Raw genomic sequence first — 26395 nt, 5'->3', positions numbered from 1 at the left:
GAGAGAGAGAGAATGAGAGATAGAGAACACGAGAGGGAAGAGGGTCAGAGGGAGAAGCAGACTCCCTGCTGAGCAAGGAGCCTGGTGTGGGACTCGATCCCGGGCCTCCAGGATCATGACCTGAGCCGAAGGCAGTCGCTTAACCAACTGAGCCACCCAGGCGCCCAAAACACTACATATTTTTAAATGTTCATTTTCTTTCCTTTAAGCATGAACTAACAGGTCATCCCCTCTTCTCTTCCCTGTGTTTAGTTGTAATTTTATCATTGGATGGTTTTGAAATTGTGTCCTTATGTAGAAGGCCTTCACTATTTATGTATGCTACCTATTTTAGTAGAGTAGATTTGACTTTGTAGTGTTTTTTTTCCCTGCTTGAATCTAAAATTGGTGATGAATTCAGTTTTGCTAGACAGTAATGAATTATATTTTGAAGTTTTAGCTTAGGAGAAACTAAATAATTTTATATCTTCTTCCTGTCTGGTTTAGTGTAGCCTGCATTTTGGACCTTGAGAGCTTCTTTGAAGGTTCTAATAGGGGAATGCAGCTACTTGCATACCCCTGACCAAAGAGTGGCCTTTCTCTATCTAGGAAGATCATTCTTTTCAAGGGAGCACATAGCTTTGGGAGGGATGCACAAGGAACAGTGAGAGAGGAAGGGGACTGCGCCTTGGCAGCCAGATCAACTGAATCCACCCTGGTGATCAGTGGTGTGACAGATGTCACAGCCAGATAGCCCTCACATCCTATAACTTACACTTTTTTTTTTTTAAGATTTTATGTATTTATTTGTCAGAGAGACAGAGAAAGCACAAGCAGGGGAAGCAGTAGGCAGAGGGAGAAGCAGGCTCCCGCTGAGCAAGGAGCCCGATGTGGGACTCGATCCCAGGACCCTGGGATCATGACCCGAGCCAAAGACAGATGCTCAATGGACTGAGCCACCCAGGTGTCCCCTCTAGCTTACACTTTGAAGTTTAGCATTTATTATGGAATAATGTCAAAGAATGTATTTAAGATTTGTTGGCTTTTAATTAAAACTTGTTTTTGCTATACTGATTTCATAATTTGATGAGTATATAAGAGTATGTTTTAGATGAGAGTGCAAAACAAACTGTTAATGTTTGTTAAAAATAAATGCAGTAGCACTATTAAAAGCTCATTTAAATTAGACTACACAATTGGCTATATCGTTAGATTTAGGTCTCTCTTGATACAGGTTGGTTTCACTAAGCTGAGGAATTATTATGTAAATACTGATAAGGTCTTTTATAAATGAGCTTCTGCCCTTGGGTATGTGGTCCAAGTTGTTTTCCTGAATCTTTCTTTCTAGTTAGCCAAAAGAAGAATAGAAGTTTGGTTTATTTATGGAAGGAGATACATTGAAAGAGAAGGTATTCAAATGGATGGGTGAAATGATAAGGCTTTGAACCCATTTCAGCTTGTAAATTAATTACCAGGTCAATTTATCAGAACATGAGTTAGTGCAAAAGAAGCATGATTGGTAATGGACAAAAGAAGTGTAGGTATGTCTTGTAGACAGGCAGTAACAGAGACCCACAATCTGAATTCATTGAAATAAATGTCATAAATTGTTAACGGTGTCAAACAGAGCAAAATGTAATTTTCTATTTTTTTAATTACTAAAATTAACAGAATATGGCACTAATTTCTGCAGTTACCATTTTCCTCCCTGAACACTAGACTTGATTTGTGTTCTTATTAACTTTGTCCTATAAATGACCTTGCAAGGAGAATGATTCTAGGGGCTAAGTGAAACAATGTCTATATTTTCTGAGGCTTCAGGCTAGGTTTTATTAATGTAATGTCTAAGATCTTTGAAGTTGTGACTTTACCAGGAAAATCATAATCTCCAAACCTTTATTCATAATGGGTATGACTTCCAGGGGGAACAGAATACCTGCTGTGCTAATTATTTCAATTATCAGCCACTACTAAAACACGTAATGGATTTTCTCTGCTTCTACAGGTAAAAAGCATGACATTACAGAACTTAACTCTGATGCTGTGAACTTGATCTCCCATGCAACACAGGAGCGATTACGAGGCCTTCTAGAAAAACTGACTACAATTGCTCAACATCGAATGACAACTTACAAGGTAAAGAAAATCATTAAAGAAGTACAAATTCTTCTCTTTCGTCTTTGTCATGTTAAAGATAGTATTTTGGTATGGATTCATATTTTAAGTATATGTTTAAAGGAAATGGTCAAGAGACATAGTTCATATTGGTAGACAAAAGTTTCATTCCTAATATGCCTGATTTAGATATGCTTACATGACAAAATTAACATAGAGTTTAAAATTGTATCCGAAGCTTCTGTGTCAGTGTAGATTGAGATATGCATCTGTTCTGCCTGAGACATTTCCTACAGCTTTTGATTGGCAAGGAGAATATATTAGAATGGAATATGGATAGCTGTGTTCTCTTCAGTGCTCTGTGCCCTGTTAGCACTGTTGTTCCTTTTAATAAGTTAAATAATGGTATTGAGTGCGAATGCTGGTGCCACTGCTTTTTAGACAAATTAAATGGATGGGTCTTGTCTTTAGTGGTATGAACCAAATCACTTGCCATCATCAAGGTGAAATCACTTGATTTATTTGTATTATGGTTTTGGTGGAAAGCAAATTTATTGGATGATGAGAGATTAAAAAATAAAAAAGATAACCTTTTCCCCCATACCAAGAAATGTTGGTAACTAGATTTTGTGCAACATGGTATGTGGGTAACCTTATGAGGTTTTGAGTTTGTGAGAATGGTCATTGTCAGAATGTCCTACCCATAAGTTAAAAGGAACTCAGAGAAATAGCAGCTACCATATCACTGGTAAGTTCCCTGGAGGAATCATTCTATTTTCTCTACTTCCTGCTTTATTTAGAACTTTGGAAGAACTATTTATAATTGCTGAGGTCCTCACTTGTATAAATTTTTGTGAGAATTTGCAAGACTGACTTAAAAATAAGTGATCATCAGGAGAAAAGGCTATGGGGGAAAAAAACAGTACCAGTTATTTCTTTTTGTGTGTTTTCAGAATTAGTCCATTTCTTCTAGGTCCTGTTTTGTTAGCCTACAATTGTTTATAATATTTCTTTACAAACCTTTTTATTTCTGTAAGTTCAGCAGTAATGACCCCACTTTCATTTTTTATTTCAGTTCCTTTAAGTATAAAGCAGGTTACTGATTTGAGATCTTCCTTTTTTAATGTAGACACTTACTGCTATAAATTTCCCTCTGAGCACTGCTTTCGCTGCATTCTATAAGTTTAGGTACATTGTGTTTTTGTTTTCGTTTACTTCTAAGTAGTTTCTAATTTCCTTTGAGATTTCTTTGACCCATTGGTTGTTTGAAAGTATATTGTTTTAGTTTCCACATATTTGTGAAATTTCCAGTTTCTCTTTTATTGTTGATTTCTAGCTTCATTCCGTATGGGCAAAGGAGATTCTTTATGTGATTCAGTCAATTTAAATTTATGTAGACTTGTTTTGTGGCCTAACATATGATCTCTCTTAGAGAATGTTCGATGTGCACTTGAGGAGAACATGTATTCTCCTATGTTGGGTGGAATGTTCATAAAAGTCTGGTGGATCTAGTTGGGTTTTAATGTTAAGTCCTCTATTTCCTTCTTGATCTTCTGTCTAGGTATTCTTCTTATTGAAAGGGAGGTATTGAAGACTTCAGCTGTTACTGTAGAACCATATTTCTCTTTTTAGTTCTGTCAATGTTCGCTTCATACACTTGGCTCTGTTGTCTGTTATGTATATCTTCTTGATGAATTGACTCTTTTGTCAATATATCATGTCCTGTTTATCTCTTTTTTTAAAAGATTTATTTGAGAGAGAGAAAGAGAGAAGGTGACAGTGGGGTGGGGCAAGGCAGAGGAAGGGAGAGGGAGAGAAACAATCTCAAGCAGACTCCCCACTTAGTGCAGAGCCCACCACAGGGCTCCATCCCACGACCGAGATCATGACCTGAGCAGAAATCAAGAGTTAGACACTCAACTGACTGAGCCCCCTAGGGCCCCCTTGTTTATCTCTATCTCTTTTAACAATTTTTGACTTAAAGTTTATTTAACCTGATATTAGTGTAGCCGCCTCTGCTTTTTTTGGTTATTATTTGCATGAAATTTTTTTCCCGTCCTTTCACTTCCAGTCTATTCATGTCCTTTCATCCAAAGTGAATCTCTTATAGACAGCTTGTAGTCGTAGTCGGTCATGTTCGTTATGCATTCTTTTAGTCTCTACCTTTTGATTGGGTAGTTTATTCCATTTACATGTAAAGTGATTACTGATAAGGAAGAACTTGTGCTACGTCACTATTTTCTGTATCCTTTGTAGCTTTTTTTTTTTTTTTTGTCCCTCATTTCCGTCATTACTGCCTTTTTGGTTTGATTTTTGTTGTTGTTATATCCTATTTTGATCCCCTTCTCATTTCCTTTTGTGTATATGTTTCTAGATATTTTATTGGTGGTTATCTTGGGGATTACAATTAACATCCTAAATTTGTAATAATCTAGTTTGGCTTGATAATCAGTTTTCCTTTAATATTGGGATGTGGGAAAAATTTTCTTCCTTTTTGGGTTTTTACTGTAACGTCTTACAATTTTTCAAACCTGGATTCTCTCCTATTCCCGCCTCAATTGTATATTTTCAGAGATACATGAGTGCACTTTTATTTACAATAGGCAGTTTCTATATAAAATGTAACTGTACAATTTAGTATGGAATAGAATTTTTCCAAGTAGGGTTTACTGTTCTGAGTGTCCTCCAAATCTCTATTGTGTGTTCCAGCTTTCAGATGGAGTTCTTCTGTTGTATATCAATAGCATATGTTCTAAGGATTTAGTTGCCATAGGCAAAAAGGATAATATCTACCCCACGTGGAACCTCAGTAACTTAGCTTAAAGCTAACACTTCCTTAACCTTTTGTTTTATACACTGCCTATCCTGATTGATTTTCCCCAGCCTGCCTTTCCCCACACTCATTCCTTAATACAGTTAATGCCACTGTCTAAATTTGTAACTACATTATTATTCTTATTTAAACAGAAGTAATAACCATTTAGTTATATTTGGATCTAGTTCAAAATTATACTTATTTTGTAGACTTTGATATTATAATAATCATTGTGTCACAGATTTAGCCCTGTCCTTATATTTCAGTTCGTCCCTGATAGGACTTTTTTTTCTGTACAGTGTGGGAAATTTTATCCCACGAATTTCACAAAAGTGAGCTTATTTTTATTAAAAGCAAAATTTCACCATCTCTTTGCATTTGACATCCATCTGCTTTTGATAATCTTTCACATGTTTATATATAATTATCTAATTAATCATAGTCCATAAACAGATTTAAGTAAAGAAGTAGAAAGTGACACATGCAATACAAAGCTTTTGATCTTGTTGCCAGGTGTTTTCCCACTGAAGGTGTATTATCGTCTTCTGCATACCAGTGACTGTGGAAAAGCTTCAGTGTTTCTTTTCTTTAAATTAATTTATTTATTTTTGAGAGAGAGAGAGAGAGAGTATGCATGTGCAAGCTGTTGGGGGGCAGGGATAAAGAGAGAGAGAAGCCTCAAGCAGACTACCCACTTAGCAAGGAGCCTGTTGTGGGGCTTGATCCCAGGACCCTGAGATCATGACCTGAGCCGAAATCAAGAGTTGGATGCTCAACCGACTGAGCCACCCAGGTGCCCTTTCAGTGTTTTCTAGTTGAAAGGGGCTGTAGTGCTTTCTTTAGATGTGATTTGCTTGATTTGCTCTGTTATCATTTGGTCTGAGTCCTTATATTGTTATTGTTAAACCACCCTACTTAGGGGTTCCTGGGTGGCTTAGTTGATTGAGCGTCTGCCTTCGCTCAGGTCATGCAAGCCCCACATCAGGCTCCCTGCTCAGTGGGCAGTCTGCTTCTCCCTCTGCCCCTTCCCCTGCTTGTCTGCTCTCTCTCTAGCTTGCTCTCTCTCAAATAAATAAATAAATTCTTAAAAAAAAAAAAAACCCACCCTATTTAGTGGTTCATAAAGACTTCAGTTAGACCAGGTTGGTAGACAGGAAGCAGTATTTTAAGATTGGGGTTACTGTTGTTTAAATAAGGTTGGGGAATCGGTAGAATAGGGGAGGCATTCATTTGTTTAGCATCTGTAAGAATAAAGGAAGGATGCATTAAGCCAGAGGCAGTTGTATCAAAGTTGGGAGAAGGAGAAGGGATCTTAGCACAGGGATGGTATGGGGTTAAATTTTAGAAAGTCTGTGCTCCTTTTTAATTTAGTGTTTTTTGTCCTTTTAAAATTAAATTCTGTCAGTAAACTATCTCCAGAGTATCTGAGCACAAACATGGTAAAGATGAAGTATTTAAGAAACCACAGGTTATTATGTTTATGCCTCATGGTTGGCCTATAATGTATTCCATATTCTATCTTGTATTATTTAACTTTAAAAGCATTTGAGAATTCGTTTTGTATTAAACATGAATTAAAATAAGTAGCACTAATACATCCTTGTTCGTTATACTATGTAATACTCTTTTGATCTAGTTAAATACCAACAATAAAAATTTAATTTAGAAGGAATCTTGAGCATATGAAATCTCTTGGTCCCAGTTAAGTGAATCAACCATAAGCATGGGATGAAACAAAGATGGGATTGGTGCTATACCTATGATTCTAAGCCAGGCACTGACTGTTAGACTAAATGTTTAAAAACATTCAGTTTTCCTATTATACAGTCTTCCCCAATCTCCATCCCATAGCTTAAATGTCTGAATTACTGAGATGACTGTAGATGGCAGGATGTCTCAAATGCTGATTGGGAAGATTGCCCACCACTGCAACCCCCGCCTCCGTCTCATGTGTATTAGAGATAGGTGATCGTATCAGATGAAGAAAATTACAAAATATTTAAATTGGAAAGCATTGTCTTATACTCTAGAATATCAGAGTAAATGAAACTGTAAATTTTATCATTTTATGGAGCAAATTAAGACAAATAATTATACTTCTCTGTTATGGCTCTCATTTATAAATTGTATACTTAATTTCTTTGACTATAGTTTCTGCCCAAGTTCATAGCTTAAAGGAATCCTCAAAACAAGGTTTAGGATTTTAAATGTTTGCCATTTTATCTCATGTTACATTTTGATTGAAAATGTACTCACTTGCCAAGGTTAGACCAATCCAGCAGTGGAAACAAGGGTGATAACTTTCATCTTTGGTGTATTTTTTAGTGAGGCGATTGGTTTTTTGTTTTGTCTTTCATAGGCCTAAGATTTAATTAATTATACTAAGGTCTCCAGAGACAGACAGTAATTTAAAAAGATTTAGATTATAGGTACATGTTACACTCTCTTGCTTTCTACTTCCTATTGTTAGGATCTGCTTGGCTTCTCTTTATCCCCTCTGAATGAGGCCTACTAGGAAAGCTCTGAAATTTAAATGCTTAATTACCTCTCAACTTTTAAGGATGACTAAGGTTCTTTTTTGTTGTTTGTATTATTAGAAATATAAATATTATATCCTGAAAATTTAGCTCCCTATGTATGTTAGTATTGTCGTTAGCTGATTTATAAGACCTAATGTAGAATGTTTTGCCTAGGACCATCATAAGACTTTCTGTTTCCTTTTTTTCCAGGCAAGTGAAAATTACATCCTGTCTAGTGATACCAGATCACAGCTCAAATTTCTCGAAAAGCTAGATCAATTGGAGAAGCAGAGAAAGGATTTAGAAGAAAGAGAAATGTTACTTAGGGTAGCCAAGGTAAGAGCCTACGTGATTTATGATTGAACATGACCTGGCAAGGTTAGAATTGGCTTTATTGTTAGCCAACTGTCTTGTTTCTGCTAGGCTTTTAGATTTTTCTGAAGGATTTCTTTAAATGAAATTATTAATAAAATCTCTCGTAGCCAGAATGGTGTGGAACAGTGACTTTCAGTTAATTATTTTAATCAGATATAATCTTTTGTCTCCTCATTCTCAGTTCTGTGTGCCTAGGATCATACCTACCACCCCCAAGTAAATCTGTTTGTTTAAAGATTTATTTATTTGAGAGAGAGAGTGGTGGGGGGTGAGGGAGCAGAGAGAGAGGGAGAGAGAATCTCAAGCAGACTCCCCGCCAAGTGCAGACCCCCAGGCGGGGCTTGATCCCAAGACCCTGAGATCATGATCTGAGCTGAAATCAAGAGTCTGGGCACTTAACTGAGTGGGCACCCCCCAAATAAAAATGTTTTTAAAAATATTCAACGTCTTTTTAGGGATATAATTTGATATGTGCCAAGTTAAACTAGAGAGAGGAAAGTTTGGAAATTTATGGGTAAAATTAGGATTAATTAGGATTATATGGAACAAAATATAGGATGAGCAGAAATGGGTTGGAGAATAAAAGAACAGGTAAGAAGATGTTTATCTTATATATAAATATATTTTCTTTCTTCTTTACTGAAACATTTTCCTGGACTATAGTGTCAAAAGGGGTGAAAGCTAGTTGCACTGTGGTTTGCCTTTTGTTGCTTCACATTTCTCCATAGTCATAGGGCCTTTGCGAGTAGTCATAAAGGTTGGGCACTAGACTGATTTTTTGGTTTTAAACACCTTAGTTTTAATTTGTAGTGTTATTGGGGCGCCTGGTGGCTCAGTCGCTGAGCGTCTGCCTTTGGCTCAGGTCATGATCTCGGGGTCCTGGAATCAAGCCTCGGGTCGGGCTCCCTGCTCGGCGGGAAGCCCTGCTTCTCCCTCTCCCACTCCCCCTGCTTGTGTTCCTGCTCTCGCTGTCTCTCTCTCTGTCAAATAAATAAATATTTATTTATTATTTATAAATATTATAAAAAATCTTTAAAAAAAATTTTTTTAGTGTTATTGGCAGCCTCCCCTTTTAGAGTATTTCGTATACTAATCACTTTTTTAAAAAATTAATTTAATTTGAAGTACTTCATACTTACAGGAAAGTAGTCAGAACTATATAAAGAATCCTCATCTCCTTTTCTCAGATGCCCCCATTTTTAACATGTTACTGCATTTTCTCCATCCCTGCATTTACACACACACACACACACACACACACACACACACACATCCTTATCATTATTATTCTCTTTCATCCCTTTGTTCTCCTTTGTTTCTTTTAATTCAGAGGGTTTTTTGTATATTTACAGTTGTGCAACTATCATGTCTAATTAGCCTTTCTCTGAAGCTTACTTTCCAAACAGGACATTCTGCTGTATAACCCCACCAAGTCAGGATGTGAACAATATAACACTGCCATGTAATCCACAGACCCCATTCAGATTTCACCAACTCTCTCAGCCCAGGCTCTTTTTCCTTCTTGGTCTATTTTCCCATTCAGCAATGTGTGTTTCATTCAACTGTCATCTCTTTTCAGACTCCTTTAGTCAGATTTTTTACTTTCTCTTTCATGTCTTTGACAGGTTTTAAGAGTACAGGCCTTACTATCTGTAGGGTGACTGATAATTCCTGGGTTCATCTGATATTTCCTCATGACTTAGGTAATGAATTTGTGGCAGGAATAATACATTCTTCTCAGCTGATCCTATCAAAAGGCAACCTTGATCACCCAGCTGTGTGGGTGCCTTCCAATTCTCTCCATTTCATATTCACCATTTTCCCTTTTGTAATCAGTTTTTCACAGGAAGCTATTTCAAGATTATACCAATATCCCCTTCCTCACCAAACCTCCATGTATCAACTTTAGTGCCCATAGATGATATCTACCTAAGTCAGCCACTTCTATGATGGACACTACTCGTAAATGTAAAATGGTAATTTTTTAATTCTCATCATATTCTACATTTATTAGCATTGTATGTGGAAGAGCTTTCCTTTCTTTTTATTCATTCATTCATGTATTCATTGATATCAAAATGGGCTTTGGATTTCTGTTTGATTCAATAGGTTATAATCCATTACTATCATTATTTATTTTGATACTCAAAGTCCTCCTGAGTAGGAGACCCTTCCAACTGGTACATCTGTTACTCATGTTTCCATCATTCACTGAGCTTATCCTTACTTTCTGTCTTTCTTATTTATTTATTTATTTGAGCGAGTACAAGCTAGGGAGAGAGGGAGAGGGAGAAGCAGACTCCCCGCTGAGCAGGGAGCCCGATGTGGGGCTTGATCCCAGGACTCTGGGATCATGACCTGCACGGAAGGCAGATACTTAACTGACTGAGCCACCAAGGTGCCCTTACCCTTACTTTCTGGCACAATTTATTCCAGACCCAGCTTGGACTTTTATAATGTCCCCTAACTGATCTCCTTTTCCTTCTACAATCCGTTTTTCATACTTTTGTCAGAATAATGTTTTCATAACAAATCATGCATGTCTCTGTTACTTGAAAGCCTTTAGTAACTTCCTCTTACACTTAAAATCCAAACTTCTTACCAGATTTTAAAAAGTACCTACCCACCACTCATATCCCTCCCTTCTTTACTCGCTCTGCTCCAGTCACACTGACCTTTGAGGGTGCCAAGTGTGCATGATAGACTGCTAATTAGTCAATTCAACCTGAAAGTTGAGGTCCCATGTCTTACATCTGCTTTGGCCTTTACCGTCTTAGAAAGTTGGTATTCTCTTCTTTCCAATTGCTTAGGCTAGAATCCTAGGAAATCATCTTCAATTCTCCTCTTTACTTCATACCCTATATCCAGTCCATCAATAAATCTAGTTGGCTCTGCCTCCAAAATATATTTCAACCTAATCTTACCTGCTATGACATTAGTCCAAGTTTCCCTTATCTTTTTCTAAAACCACAGTTGTTTTAGAGCAGTCTCCTGAGTTGTTCTGTAAGCCTGTGCTTCTGATCTCGGATCCCTACAGTGCTGCATTCGCTGCATAGCAGCCAGAGTGCTCTTTCTAAAGTGTCAGAGCCGTGGCATCTCACTCCTGTGTTTCAAGCCCTTTTGTGGCTTTTTTTTATGACTAGAATTAAACCTCAACTCTGTATCTTGGCCTACATGGTCTCCAACCTTATCTCTTTCAACTTTTCTCATGGTCCAGCCACACGGACCTTCCTTCTTTCCTCAGTTTTACCAAGCTTATTCCCATTTTAAGACTTTTGCAATGACTGTGCCTTTTGCTTGGAGTATTCTTCCCCCAGAATTTTGCGTGGCTGCCTCCTTGTCTTTCAGAGCTCGACTCACATGTCACTTTTCAGATGTCTTCTCTCCTGTCCTTGCTAAAGAAGTACCCCCTACCACACACACTCCTTCTTCTTTCTGTCACATTGTCCAATTTTCTTTATAGCACTTAGCAACTATCAATAATTGTTTTTTAAAGTTTTTCCCCATCATAAATGTTTTACATATCATAAGTGTATTTAATTTTTATAAAATTTTTTGCTGTTTTTCTCTTCTTAAAATATGTCACTTGAAAGCAGAGACTTTGTCTTACTATTTCATTTCTGTATCTCCAGACTCAGAATAGAGGCACACAGAGTAGAATTTATCTATGAATAATCAATAAATATTGGTTAAGTGATAAAGACTTGATATTCAAATATGCTCATTTCATACTGGGGCAAAAATCATACACTCAAAATGTATATGTATATACATACATACACATTTTTAAGATAAATACGTTTATATACATGCTTATTGTCTCATATAGGTGGAATAATAAAGGAGTTTATCTTAGTTTGGGTTAAGTTGTATTAGTAGATAGAGGACAAAATGAAGAAAAAAGTTACTAGCTTTTGGTAGCCTTATTTAAATTTAATTTAAACACTCTTGGGGCGCCTGGGTGGCTCAGTCAGTTAAGCAGCTTCCTTCGGCTCAGGTCATGATCCTAGGGTCCTGAGATCAAGCCCTGTGCAGTGGGGAGTCTGCTTGTCCCTCTCCCTCTCTGTCCCCCAACGCCGTCCCCACTTGTGCTTTCTCTCTCTCTCAAATAAATAAATAAAATCTTAAAAAAAAAATTACAAGGCACTCTTAAATCTAAATGATTTCTTTCTTGTACTTCCCTTTAATAAAAGTACTGATACATCAGTAAAATGTATCAAGTAAACTTAGTAAATAAGAAAATACTTTTAGCTTTTATTTTGCTAGCTATACTTAATTAGCTGATGTTGCATTTTATAGAACAAATATTCAGATTTATAAGGACTTAGATAACTTTGTTAGAATGAAAAAAAAAGAATACTCCTGAGCATATTTTTCAGTGGACAAATGTTCGTAGTGTCAGAAATGAAGTTCCTTACCACTTGTTTCATCATAGCATTGCATGTATAGAAGATAGCTCTCTCCTTAATAGCAGTCCTGTTAGATTGTTCAATTTTGAATGTTGAACTGAATCAGTATGGAAAACAGTATTGAATAACATTTATTGGACATTTACTTGTGCATAGCATTCAATTAAATGCTGTGGAGGACCCAAAGATGACAAGATACTCTAATGAAAACATTGCGATGTATTTCCTACTTAGTTTTTGAGAATTATACTTTTAAAGAGATTGATTTGGTTCAAAGTCAGACTCCTGATTTTATCTTAATTTATTTATTTTTAAGTTTTTATTTTAATTCCAGTTAACATACAGTGTTATAGTAGTTTCAGGTATACAATATAGTGATTCAACAATTTCATACATCACTCTATGAGGTTCTTGATTTTAATAGTCCTTGAAATAACATGTTTTCCCAAAATGGCTTTATCTGAAGATTAGCCAGTGTTGATTGCTTTCCTTCTTTGAGCCAGCAATTATCCTTCTTTTCTTTTCCTTCATCTGTACCATCCGTTTTTTAGTTTTTAGTGTTCTAACAAGAACAACGTCATGCCTCAACTGGACCTGACTGACATTGTTAGCATCATTTTCAGTATAAGCTTCCTTGGGGCTAGAACTGCAGCAGCCAGCCCAGATGATGAGAGGGAGGGGGCGTAAAGGAGGGAGTGCACCAGACTGGATTGAGGCATTTTTCCCTGGAGCTAAGGTTTTCAATCACAAGAGAAAATTGTCATTTATTAAATATTTAACAGCAACTATGGTGTTTAGATGCTAGTAATTTCTATTAAAATTTTCTTTTCTTTTGATAGAGTCGTTCCAATAAAGAAGATCCAGAACAGCTGAGATTAAAGCAGAAAGCCAAAGAGGTAGGACTTTCAAGTTACCATGCTTGTCTTTGTGTTGGAGGGAAGGTTGGCAGCTCTCTCCTGGCAATTAGGTCAGGGTTTATTTTGCTGCTGCATACCATTTGCAGAAGCCTTGGGGAAGGACAGGAACTGCTGAAGGCAAGGGCAGTACTTCAAATGAGGTCAATGAGTTATGTGCTCTCTTTTTAAAATTTATTTTCAAGGCTTAGGCCTGTCTAGAAATGGCTCTTTGTAAACTGCAGCAGTGTACTTGGAGGAATATAACGTGGGATTAAAAAAAGAAAAAGAAAAAGAAACTTCTGAGATTTAGCATCTGGGACTGTACAATAGGCTACATTTTTCCAGGGTAATTGTTCGTTTTGTAAATCTGATACTGCTTATAATTCTTTGGCTGGGAGGTGGTACTGGGATTTAGTTTTAAATGGAAAACGCCTCTGGCTTTTAATTTTCTGGGCCCAGCAGTTTTCTGTTCTGGAATGGAGCCCTTGTTTCACACAGTTCATGTTTAGCTGCAGGGGTTTTAGTTTATAGCTTAGACTGGTTAAGCTTTTACTCCCAGAGGCCTCTGCATAGCAACTGTAGAAATCAACAAATAAGTTCATTTATGTCTGCAGCCTCCTCTCAGTAGCTGACTTTTTACATTTCCCAATATCCATTTCCTGACTTTTCTAGCCCCAGAGAAAAAAGCTCCACTAATTGGAGCTTATTTTAATTGAGGCTTAATATTGGATCTCACTGGAGTTGCCCCCAGAGCTGCTGAGAACAGAAGGAAATGAAAGTACCTAAGGTTGAAGATGTGGTGTGTGTTTGGGTGTGTGTGTGTGTGTGAAATTTTTCACTTGACCTACAGATTCTTTTCCCTGCTGAATAAATCATCAAGCCTGTTCACATTTCTGATTAAGGATCTGACAGCAGACGATAATAAAGACAATTGAGGTGTGAGACGTGTGATATGGAGCTGAAGAAATTGGTTTCTATAGTTACTTGACTGATTTCATGCAATTTTTAAGGATCTTTGTGCTAAATAAGAGTGATTTCCTGAGCAACCTTTTTCCTTAACTGTGCCTCTTGAACTATGAAATTTGTTGTTGCTTAACATTGCAGCACTCGGCTCCTAGGTGCCAGCAGCAGCAGGTTATTTATGAATGTTTTAAAGGCCCTTATTGTTTGGATTAATGTAGGAGCTGAGGCAAAACAAATGGAAATCTAGTAAGATTCTTACAATCAATGTGGTGTATTTTCACTAAAAGAGAGAAGGAAAATGCATGAACTCTGCATGGAGAGGTTTCTGGATTGAGATGAGGAGAACTGGAAAGGGAGAACATTAGGAAGGATCGAAGCCAGAAACATTTCATTTCAACAACAGAACACTTCTCATACTCATTTCTTTTTCAGTGGAAAATGTATCTAAAGGTATTATCCAAAAAATTAGTATGAGAACCTTACCAGTTACCCTCTTTAAGCAAGCCTGGCTTCATAGGTTATTTGGGAATGGGCAACCTATTGTTGCTCTGAATCACGGGCATTCCTCTTTGTTTTAATTAAGAACTGTTTAGATGCTTATCTTATAATTCCATCCACTTTTGGGAAAATATATATCAGAAAGCTTGCTCTTTTATCTTTAAAAATTTTATCCCATCTATTCTGCTTTCATAAACCTTCATAAACATCTGGATCGATTAATTTTTCCTTCAGGTTTATATAGGTTTGTTTTCTTTGGTTGGTTTTTCTTTTAATATTGTGCTTAATTATTCTCTAAGGGATGAATAGATGGACAGTATTTTTCAAAGAAAACTGTAAAAGTAAATGTGAAAAAAAATACCTTTTAATGAGAGCAGGTGGTAGCAAACTTGGTTTTCCCCCTCTTTTTTACACCTCCATTTCTTTTTCCTAGCAAGATTTAAAGGACTGTATAATTTCTTTTTTTTTTTAAAGATTTTATTTATTTGAGAGAGAGAATGAGAGAGAGAGAGAGCACATGAGAGGGGGGAGGGTCAGAGGGAGAAGCAGACTCCCTGCCGAGCAGGAAGCCCGATGCGGGACTCTATCCAGGGACTCCAGGATCATGACCTGAGCTGAAGGCAGTCGCTTAACCAACTGAGCCACCCAGGCGCCCTGTATAATTTCTTTCTAAAATATTTTAAAAGTTTTCTAGTTGCTTACTATCCTAAATCTTTCTGTTAAAAAAAAAAAATACACTGGCCTCATTCCAAGAACAGAGCCACTGTGTATTAGTTGCAAATGTTTGATGAAACTACAATATGTCATTTGTATCATTCCTCTGTCCCCTAGAGCTTTTAATAACTTTAATATTCTAAGGGGCTCCAGTTTAAAATCAAACACACAGGGATGCGATATTTTGTCTGGTTGCAAAAGTCATTTGACCTTATCTTAATATACAGTTGAACTGTTCTCTTGTATGGCAATTTGTAAGGTTATCATTTGGGATATGCTAATTGTTATCACACTGGTATAAACTATAAAGCTTTTGTTTGTGATTTTTTGGTATTTGGCTCTCTGGGAAGTTTTCTTTGTTCATTTGTGAAAATTAGCACAGATTCCTTTCAGTTGCTTGATTTGAAATTGGTTTGCTTTCTTTTTCCAGGTGACTACCTACCTACCAAGCTGGTCATAGGAAATAGATTAAAGACAGTACCTTTTAAATGCAGAACTCTGAGGAACTGTTTAGAGAAGTCGTAGGCTTTATTGATCCTGGGATATGTTTTAACAGTGATGTTTGTCATATAAATATTAAATCATAACTTGAATCCCCTCCATACATAATTTTATAATCTGTGGTGGTTTCAACTGTTAAGGACTAGAGTTTTGATCTTGATCATTTCTCCTGTGCGTTTTCTTCTCTATTTTAGAGTCTGTTCATTTCTTCTTTGCATTCTGGGTATAATGACAAACTGTGTTAAATCAAGTAGGTTTTTATAAAGGTGTTTAATAATTTCTTTTCATTCTTCTTATAGACTTCTTACAATTTTGTCATTCTTATTTGGCACTTAGAAAAATAGGCTGCCTGTGGGATTTGCCTCCAGTCCAGTCTCAGTCCATTGAAGTGGCTCCTGCTGCATACTGTTCTTATTGACCTGACAGGTTATCTGTCTGTTTGAAAACCTTATTGTTGTTTGGCTAAAATGTCTATGGGTATCTCTGTAATTCAGATATTTTAGTTTCAACTTTGGGGATGTTTCCTCCCCCTCCTTTTTCTGTTTTTGCCTGAAAAAAAAAAACCCACAACAGTATTATAAGCGTTCTCTCTCTCTCTCTGTTGTTAACTTTATATTTTAAATATTGATACTTTTAAATTCCAATTTTTAAAAATTTTCCTACTTTTCCTAAAATGTTAAGTACTGACATACTTCCGTTTTTACCATCTATTTGTGAAAGGTTTTAAATAGATTACTAATTGCCAAATTCTAAATTCAAACAAGTAGGCACATCTTTGTTTAATGCAGCTGTAGACTTGTCGAAATATGTACCGTGTGTCCTAGATTACCATCTAGCCTTCGACGTTTTCCTTTCTTACCACATCATTCAGAATTCTGAGGAGCAAGCCACCTGACCTTGTAGTTCATATATCCTGATTCCTTAAACATTTGTTATATATACTGTGACCCTTATTTCCTTTTGAATATCTTATTTCTCCTTTGGGAAATGTGAATTCAGCACATCTGTGCAGAGTGAGACAAAGAATTCATTTACTTCCTTTTAACAGTTCCTAGCATTCCCACTTACATTTGTTATCAGACAATAGAAGAAAGAAAAAGAAATGCAAGACCTGTACCTGCTGGCACATTAGCTCTACAGTGCAACCTGTAGAAACTGGGCAAAAGAATAAGTATTAAATGATTAAAATTAGAAAACTTGTACCCTCAAGTATTTAGGATTTTTGTTTATAGAGAACATAGGACATAAAAAGTAGTACAGTTCTCCACATACGAAGTATTATTGTATAAGAATAAAATACTGTATTATAAGGTATGTTACTTCATTATGAGAAAGACAAAAGATTTTTTTTAAATGCAATTTTTATAGATACAGAGTCAGTGAAATGTGATAATTAAGGCTAACTATTAAATTAATAGCAATTTGTATCTAAAGTTTTATGTTTGTTCTGCATGAGCCAAAACTCATGGAACACTGGACAGGACTAAGTGAAACTTGTCATTAAAAATATATTCTAGCAGTCCAGTTAATTTAGTATGGAGAAGGCATTCGTAAAATGACAAGTTGTGGAAAGCTTGTGTACATAGAGAAACAGATGCAAATATTTCAAAGCATTGACAGTCTAGGACCATGGTTCTCAAACTCCGGTGTACATGAGTATTATCTGGAGGGTTTGTTAAAACCCAGATTGCTGGCTCCATACCTAGAGTTTATGATACAGTAGGTCTGGGTGAGGCCCGAGAGTTTGCATTTCTAACAGATTTCTAGGTGATTTGCTATTGTTGCTGCTGCTCTGGAGGTCATAGTTAGAACCATTGGTCTAGGAGGGGAAGGAAGAAAGAGGACTTTTAAAATCCATCACTTTTATTTATCTATTAGAGAGAGAGAGCACAAACAGGGAGGAAGGGAGAGGGAGAAGCAGACTCCCCTGCTGAGCAGAGAGCCGGATGCGGGACTCAATCCCAGGACCCTGAGATCATGACCTGAGCCGAAGGCAGACGCTCAACCGACTGAGCCACCCAGGCATCCCTACACTCATTTTTTTAATGGATACTTTTCACAAGAGACATTTATTGGTTGTATCTCTTGATTGGTATGCGTTACATAGGAAAGATAATATTTTGTTTAAAGCTTCATCAGAAGGGTGTATACATTAATTTTGAAGTATGGGATTTGTATGGCTTGAGAGACCTTCTACCCTTTTGGTAGAAGAGGTACATATTATAAATGAAATAGCATTGAACTAGAAGTCAGGAGTCTTCAATTCTAGATTCAGCCTGCCATTGTCTGCATCTCACTTTGGGGAAGTTACTCCTTTGAACTTACTCCCATTTCCTTCTACAGTCAATCTTTGAACAATGCATGAGTTAGGGTAGCATCCCCCTGTGCAGTCGAAAATCCACATATAACTTTTTTCAAGATTTTATTTATTTGAGAGAGCACACACATGAGTGGGAGGAGGGGCAGAGGGACAGGCAGAGTCCACTCTGAGCAGGAACCCGACATGGGGCTTAATCCGAGAATCCTGCAATCATGATGTGAGCAAAGTCAGATGCTTAACCGACTGAGCCATGCAGGCGTCCCACATATAACTTTTAACTCTCCCCAAATGTATCTACTAACAATCCTCTGTTGATGGGAAACCTTACTGGTAACATAAATAGTTGATTAAAACAGAGTTGTAAATTCTCTATATTATATACTATATTTTTACACTAAAGTAAGCTAGAGAAAAGAAAAGGTTAAGAAAATCATAAGAAAAAATACATTTACAGTACTACACTATCATATCAAAAAAAGTCACCTATAAGTGGAACCACACAGTTCAAACCCATGTTGTTCCAGGATCAACTGTATTTAAAATTAATGTAACAGTACTTGCTCTACTTATGTTACATAGCTATCATAATTTAGGGAAAGGTCAGGCATAAAAGGAAAAAATAATAGCTTAAGAACATTAGCTATAGAAACATTTAAGATAGGGCACCTGGGTGGCTCAGATGGTTGGGCATCTGCCTTCGGCTCAGGTCATGATCCCAGGGTCCTGGGATCGAGTCCCACATCGGGCTCCCTGCTCCTTGGGAGCCTGCTTCTCCCTCTGCTTCTCTCTCTCTCTCTCTCCCTCTCTCTCTCTCCTCCTCTGTCTCCCATGAATAAATAAATTAAAAAATCTTAAAAAAAAAAGAAACATTTAAGATAGATGCCATCAAGCTCTTAAATAAGTAAGCTTGAGATTGACCCATGGATATGTTAGTTGTGTGTGTATGTGTGTGTGTGTTTCAAGAAGACTGGAAAGAAGGTGAAAAAAAATGTAAGGGGAAGGTGGAGAGGGAAGGAAGTTCTGTAATCTAATAAAAATTACATTTGTATTAAACAATACATAAATCAAGTATTATGTTTAAGTCTAAAGAAGAAAGTGTCTAATTGAGGTTATGTGGAATGTGCTATTTTCTTGAAAGGTAGGGATAGATTAAAAGGGCTGACTAGCAAGGCATTGGACTCTACATTCCAGATTCCAAGTATCTCAGGTGTTCTGGACAGTGTCTTGACATCATAAGAACTAGTGTTAGTAGTTAGGAGAAAAAAGAAATAATCAGACCATGTACTGTTAGGTTTGGTGGAATGCCTGCCTAATAGTTTTCTTTGAGGGGTTGAAAGGGATCCTGTGTTTCTATTGTGATACCCCTGAATTTTAGGGGAGGTGGGGGTAGTTATTTTTTTGTAACTTGCTTCATTGGTTCCTTTGGTCTAGGATTCACCCGTTAATACTGTTTAGTATGGTATTGTTTGCTTCTTTTGTAGTATAATATTTTAGGATTTAACCTTTTTCCCCCCAGTAAGTTGCAGTAATTTAGAAGTGATCATAAGCATTGTTGAGAATTTTAGAGTTTGGTCAGTTAATCTTTACAAAGCATATCTAAAATTCTATTTAAATTTTTGCTATTTAAAAAACATCTGTTTGGTGGTAGGGTTTTATTGTTATTTCTATGTACACTTAACATTAATTGTGAAATCTAAGCAGGACATTATTCTTAATTCTTTGCTGAACTCAAAACCAGGTAGTGTACTTTATTTCTCTTATTTTAGATTCTTTCAAATATTCCTATTTGGTGGCATTAGCTGTTTTCATTGCTACTAATGTAGGTGTTGTTGGATAGCACACATAAGCTTTGGGGGAGACATTAACTTACCTCTCAACTCCCCCCTTTGCATTATACCTTAGTATCACTTTCCAAAAATTCATAGCAAAATCAGACTGAAGATGACAGCACTTCGTATTTTTGAATCATTTGTTACAAAGGACAGCTCTGCTGTTGTCTTTTGTACTTTCAGCTTCTGCATTTTTTTTTAATTCCTTGCCTTCCTTAAGCACAAAAAAGAAATCACATTTTTGAATTTCCCATAGTGTCAGTGTCACAATTATCTAAATAATTTAGCCCTTCCTATTAGTACGCCTCCCTGTATTTGTGGAGGGACTTGGCTATATAATACTTTATTTATTCATTCTTCATTCAGCTCCTCTAATTCTGCCTAAGGTTTTGGATTCTGTTTTCATTAATTTTTATTTTTTCTTATCTTTCGTCCTTCAAAATTACGTACTTAGCATCAAGAAGTACCTCTATTGAACTTTACTCTGAGAGCTTGTGTGATCTTTAAGGTAATCTGTTAATGTGTTTTGGACTTGATTAAACTGAATATTACCATAGTTATACTTAAAAATGAACAGAGACAAGTACGAAACATCAGGAATAAAATAACCTTCAACTGCTATTGCTCTATTGCTCTCTAGGGCACTGACTTGAATTTTAGGGGACCTCTGTTTGATATCAGAGAGACCGTGATAAGGGAAATGAAGGCTTCTGCCTTTTTCATTAGCCACAAGGAAGGAGTGAGGATACTCTAAAAGAGAACCTGCCAAGCCTGTTAGATCTTTTTGGACAAAAGTGTGTGTTGCTGGTGTAAGTGAGCAAGCAGGCTTAAGTTTATGAAACAAAGCCTAGTAGGAATATAACTTAACAGAAACCTGTTGTCAGAATTCTGGTTAAACCAGCTTTTAAAGGTTCCAGTTGATGGAGTAAAAACACTCCACACTGTCTCTCCCACTGAATACAGTATAAAGTCTGAACAGAATGCACAGAGAAGCTATTTGAAGGTTTTGAAAAGTAAATAGTAGATAAATTGGGGAAGAAGATGAGAATCCAAAATACCACTAAACCAGCAGTGTGGTTGCCATCCCTCTTTCGCCTCCCCACTCCTATTCTTGCTGCTTACTGTAGACATGGATACAGTCACAGAAATGTATGGCAAAGCAGAGTAACTAAAGCCCCAGCTTTCTGGCCAGAGGACAAAAAGAGGAGCCTAGGGAATAAAAAATTACTGGGAAGATTGTGGAATAGGGAGAGCTCAGGAAAGCAATCCTATTATTATTTTAAACTTCTAGGCCCACTCTTGAGCTACACATTTGTCATATGTGAATGATTCTAATCAGCATACATAAACTTTAAGAATGGAACTAACAGAGCACTGCTAGGTCCCAGACTGACAACTGAGTAGTACATATTTGGGACAGATCCAAAGAGCACAACAAAGGCTTTGAAAACAACTGATGTTGGAGCCTAAGCCCACAGAATACACATCGGAATTTGTGGCCTAAATCTGGCTGGCCTGTTTTGCATACTAAAACAAAAATATCATACTCCAAAGGATTTAAAGAAGACCCAGAGTCTTACAACATAATATTTAAAATATTCAGTATACTGTTTAAAATTATTTGGCTTGAAGACCCAGGAATAAAGTTCTAAAATGGAAATTTTAGAACTGAAGATGACAGTAATCAAAATAAAACACTTGTTGGATGGGCTAGATAGCAGAAAAGAGATGAAAGAGGAAAGAGTCAGTGAACTTGAAGATGGACAAATAGAATTTATCTAATCTAAACAACAGAGGGGAAAATGGATCAAAAACAGAGCCTCAGAGACCTGTGGGACAGTGACCAAAGGTCTGGCATTAATGTTACTGAAGTCTCAGAAGAGAAAGACTAAGATGCTAAAAATGTGTTTGAAAAAATAATGGCTAACAACCCCCCAAATTTAGAGAAAGACAAACCTAAAGATTCTGGAAGCTCAGTAAACTCCCCACAAACAGGATAATCACAGAGAAACTCAGGTTTGGTCACATCTAGTCTTAGAAAACTAAAGACATAGAAAAAATTCTTGAATAGCTAGAGAAATGTACACTTTTCCAGTAAGGGACCAGCAATTCAACTGATTATAGATTTCTTATCAGAAACCATGGAGACCAAAAAGAAAGTAGCAACATATTTTTAAAGTGCAGTAAGTAAAGAACTGTCAACCAACCCAGAATGCCATATCCTGTGAAAATACCCTGTAGGAATGAAAATGAAATAAAGACATTGTCAGATGAAGGAATAAGAATAGAATCTGTTGCCAGCAGACCTGCTCTGAAAGAATTGTTTAAGGAAGTTGGAGTTCTTCAGAATGAAATGAAATGATACCAAAGGGGACCTTTAAACATCAGGAATGAAGAAAGAACAACAGAAATGGTATAATAGACTAGTCTGCTTTTGAGCTTTTTAAAAATATTGAAAGCAAAAATTACAACATTGTCAGGGATTTTCTGTATATATATACACACACACACACACATATAGATATACACATACATATATGTATGTATATATGTGTATATGTATATGTTTATGGCTAAGTCATTATATTAAGTGTAAATGGTCTAAATATACCAATTAAAAGATAAGAGATTGTCAGGATAGATTTAAAAACTATGACTAATCTGTATCTATTTACAAGAAACTCACTTCAAATATAATGATGTAGATAGGTTAAAGTAAAAGGATAGAAAAAATGCTTATATTAGAGAAGAAAGATCTCAAATCAATAATCTAAGCTTTTACCTTAAACTGGTAAAAGAAGAGCAATATACAACCAAAGTAAGCAGAAGAAGAGAAACAATAAAGGTAAAAGCAGAAATCAATGACTTCCACTAACTGAAGAAAAAAATAGAGAAAATCAATAAAACCAAAAGGTGGTTCTTTGATCAACAGAATTGATAAATCTCTAGTAAGACTGACAAAGAAAAAAGAAGATATAAATCACCAATATCAGGAAAAAAGAGATGGAACATCACTACAGATGCTGCAGATGTCAAAAGGATAAGGGAATACAGATGAACAACTCCATGCAACTTAGGTGAAATACCAAGTTCTTGAAAAGCACAAGCTATCAAAATTTAGCCAAGCGACGTAGTTAACCACAATAGTTCTATAATTATTAAATAAATTGAATTTATAGTTAAAACTTTTCAATAAAGAAATCTCCAGGCACAGATGATTTTTACTTAGTAAATTCTCTGAAACATTTACAGAAGAATTAACACTACATCTACAGAATTTCTTTCAAAACACAGAAGAGTTAAAAGCTCTTCCAGTTCATTTCATGAGACCAGCATTACCCTAATAAACCAGATAAACATTACAAAATAAGAAAACTACATTTCCGTATCCTTTGTGAACATAGATGTAAACATGTTCAAAAAATATTAGCAAATCAAATCTAGTAATATATAAAATAATACATCATGACCAAGTGGAGTTTACCCCAAGAATGCAAAGCTGGATTAAAGTTCACAAATCACTGAATATAATTTACCATATTAGCAGTCTAAGAAAGATCATATCTTTCTTAGATCAGAAATACATTAGATTTCAGCATGTATTAATTACTCTCAAGAATCAAGGAATAGAACGGACTTCCTCAATCTGATAAAGGGCAGCTATTAAAACCTTGCTATTAATGTTATTCCTAATGGTGAAATGACCAAATGCATTCTTTCAAAGATTAGGAAAAAGACAAAGATGTCTGCTTTCATCACTATTACTCAGTGTTATATTGCCAGTACAATAAAACAAGAAAAAGAAAAGGCATATAGAGATTGGAGACAGAGAAATTAAATAATGTGGGGTTTTTGTTCTCTCAACTGTGCCTTCTTTAGTGTAAACTTTTCTAATTTATATGAAGTCTAATCTGTCACGGTTTGTTTGTTTTTTTAATGAACGTGCTTTGGGTGCCATGTCTTAAGAACTCTTTCCTCGGCCCTAAGTCACAAAGATTTTCTCTTACACTTTTTGCTAGAAGCTTATAGTTTACGTTTTGAGTTAATTCTTGTATAAGGTGTGAGGTTTAATGTCAAGATTTATTTTTTCGCATATGATGTCCAGTTGCTTCAACATTTATTGAAAACACTATGCTTTCTCAATTGAGTTGTTTTCTACCCTGGTCAAAAATCAATTAGCCATATTTATGTGGATATGGTTCTTGATTCTTTATTCTGTCTCATTATTCTGTGTGTCTGTTTCTTCTCAGTATCACATTATTTTGATTACTGTAGCCCTCTATAAGTAATTCCTAAAATCACATGGTGTAATTCATTAAATTTTGTTCCTTTTTTTTTTCAAAATTGATTTAGCTTTTCTAGTTCCTTTGCCTTTCCATATAAATTTTACTTTACTCATTCATGCATTCATTCATTTATTAAGATTTATTCATTTATTTATTAGAAACAGTGAGAGTGAGAGAGAGCACAAGCAGGGTGGAGGGATACAGGGAGAGGGAGAAGCAGGCTCCCCACTGAGCAGGGAGCCCGATGCAGGGCTTGATCCCAGGAGCCCAGGTTGTGCTTTCTCTTTCCCTCTCTCTCTCTGACAAATAAATAAATAAAATCTTTTATTTTTTTTTTAAGATTTTATTTATTTGTCAGAGAGAATACAAGCAGGGGGAGCGGCAGGCAGAGAGAGAAGCAGGCTCCCCACTGAGCAAGGAGCCTGACACGGGACTCAATCCCAGGACCCTGGGATCATGACCTGAGCCGAAGGCAGACACTTAAAACCGACTGAGCCACCCAGGCATCCCTAAATAAATAAAATCTTTAAAAAAAAAAAAAAAGAAAGAAAAAAAGTTGCTTAACCAACTGAACCACACGGGTGCCCCTCCATATATATTTTAGATCGACTTACCCATAACTTTAAAAAAAAAAAAAAAAAAAAAAAAAAATGGAATTGTGTTAAATCTATAAAAATTTTGAGAGAATTGAAATGTTTACAATGTTGAGTCTTGCAGTCCATGAACACATGTCTTTCCACTTGTCTGTGTTTTATTTCTTTCATCTGCATTTTGTGATTTATTGCATGCAAATATCCATAGGTTTTAGGTTTATACCTAAATTTCCAATTGTACCTTAATGGTATTTAGAAATGACTACTGTGTACGTTCACCTTGCATCTTGCAACCTTGCTAAATTCATTTATTAGTCCTAGGGGGATTTTGTTTTTGTTTGTTTTTGTTTTTGTAGCTGACTTGAGGTTTTCTGTGTAGATAATCATGTCACTTTCAATCCTGTTTCTACCCGCAAGCCTCTAACTCAGTGCCTGGCTGTTTTCACTGAACTCAGCTTACATATCATCTTTCCCCACTTTGTATGCCAAATCTGCATTAATGCCCAGAATGTTCTTCTGTTCTGGTTAAAAATGCCTAGTTTTTCTCTATAGTGCTGGCCAAGATACATTGTTTTTAAGAAAGTTTTTTGTAACATAGGGCAAACCAAAACTATGGTAAGTTTTAATTTTTGGTATAGTTTGCAAAATTTTAAAACATTGTATGTGAGATTTCAGAAAACCGAAATATAATTTGCAGAATGGGAGAAAGTGTTTTACTACAAAGGTATGGAAATTTGATGACAGAGGTCAGTTTAAAAACTTTTTATGTGTTGTAACTGTCTTGCAGATGCCATTTTTCTCCAGGGAAAGATTTTAAAATATAGCTTGTTTGATTTGTGCTGCAGTATAGATTAACTAAAATCGTATTTTGTCATCTAGAAGTTACAGAGTGTGACAGCATCAGATTCTAACACTGTATATTTTATTTAAAAGGCCAGCATCAACAAAAGATGGTTTCTAATTCCTGAAAACAGTTTTCCAGCAGTTTATATATAAGTGAATCCACAATTTAAAAGAGGAATTTCTGGGGGTGCCTGGGTGGCTCAGATGGTTAGTGTCTGCCTTTGGCTTGGGTCATGATCCCAGGGTTCTGGGATCAAGTCCCACATCTGGATCTTTGCTTGGCAGGAAGCCTGCTTCTCCCTCTCCCACTCTCCCTGCTTGTGTTCCCTCTCACGCTGTCTCTCTCTCTCTGTCAAATAAATAAATAAAATCTTTAAAAAAAAAAAAAAGGAATTTCTGCCCGGTAATTTGTGAAACAAATGAAGAATTGTTCTTTTTTCTTTTTTTAAGTTGTGTTTTCTTCTTTAATAAAGACTTAGTTACCTATGGCTTATTTTTGGTCTTTCCTCTAATATTATAAAATAATCTGAAGTGATCTTTACTTTGCATCTCCTTGAGACTGCCTATTTCACCACAAACTATGTATTAATATGTTCAAAATTTGGTCAGTGCTCTTTTTAAAAGAATAGTGTGTGTGTGTGTGTGTGTGTGTGTGTGTGTGTGTGTGTAGTCCCTCAACAGGTAAAAGAATATTGTGTGTGTGTGTGTGTGTGTGTGTGTGTGTGTGTGTGTGTGTGTGT

General features: G+C 36.2%; 1 protein-coding gene across 4 annotated transcripts in view; it reads left to right on the top strand.

The window, feature by feature from the left end:
• The window catches only part of TAF4B (TATA-box binding protein associated factor 4b), a 126073-nt gene that overhangs the window by 67175 nt on the left and 32503 nt on the right, over positions 1-26395 (top strand). For 3 of the 4 annotated variants that reach the window (XM_025886779.2, XM_073898387.1, XM_073898385.1), the window contains exons 11-13: positions 1985-2115; positions 7639-7764; positions 13052-13108. In XM_025886779.2, coding sequence (XP_025742564.1) covers positions 1985-2115; positions 7639-7764; positions 13052-13108 — 314 coding nt within the window. The remainder of the gene's footprint in view (positions 1-1984; positions 2116-7638; positions 7765-13051; positions 13109-26395) is intronic. The other variant, XM_025886782.2, reaches the window with a different exon arrangement.

This window comes from Callorhinus ursinus, unplaced genomic scaffold (assembly GCF_003265705.2).
Source record: "Callorhinus ursinus isolate GAN/ISIS: 27379988/994484 unplaced genomic scaffold, GSC_fseal_2.0 scaffold11, whole genome shotgun sequence".
In the NCBI taxonomy this organism is placed as follows: domain Eukaryota; kingdom Metazoa; phylum Chordata; class Mammalia; order Carnivora; family Otariidae; genus Callorhinus; species Callorhinus ursinus.
The sequence above is the reverse complement of the archived record's forward strand: the minus strand, read 5'-3'. Positions and strand labels throughout refer to the sequence as shown.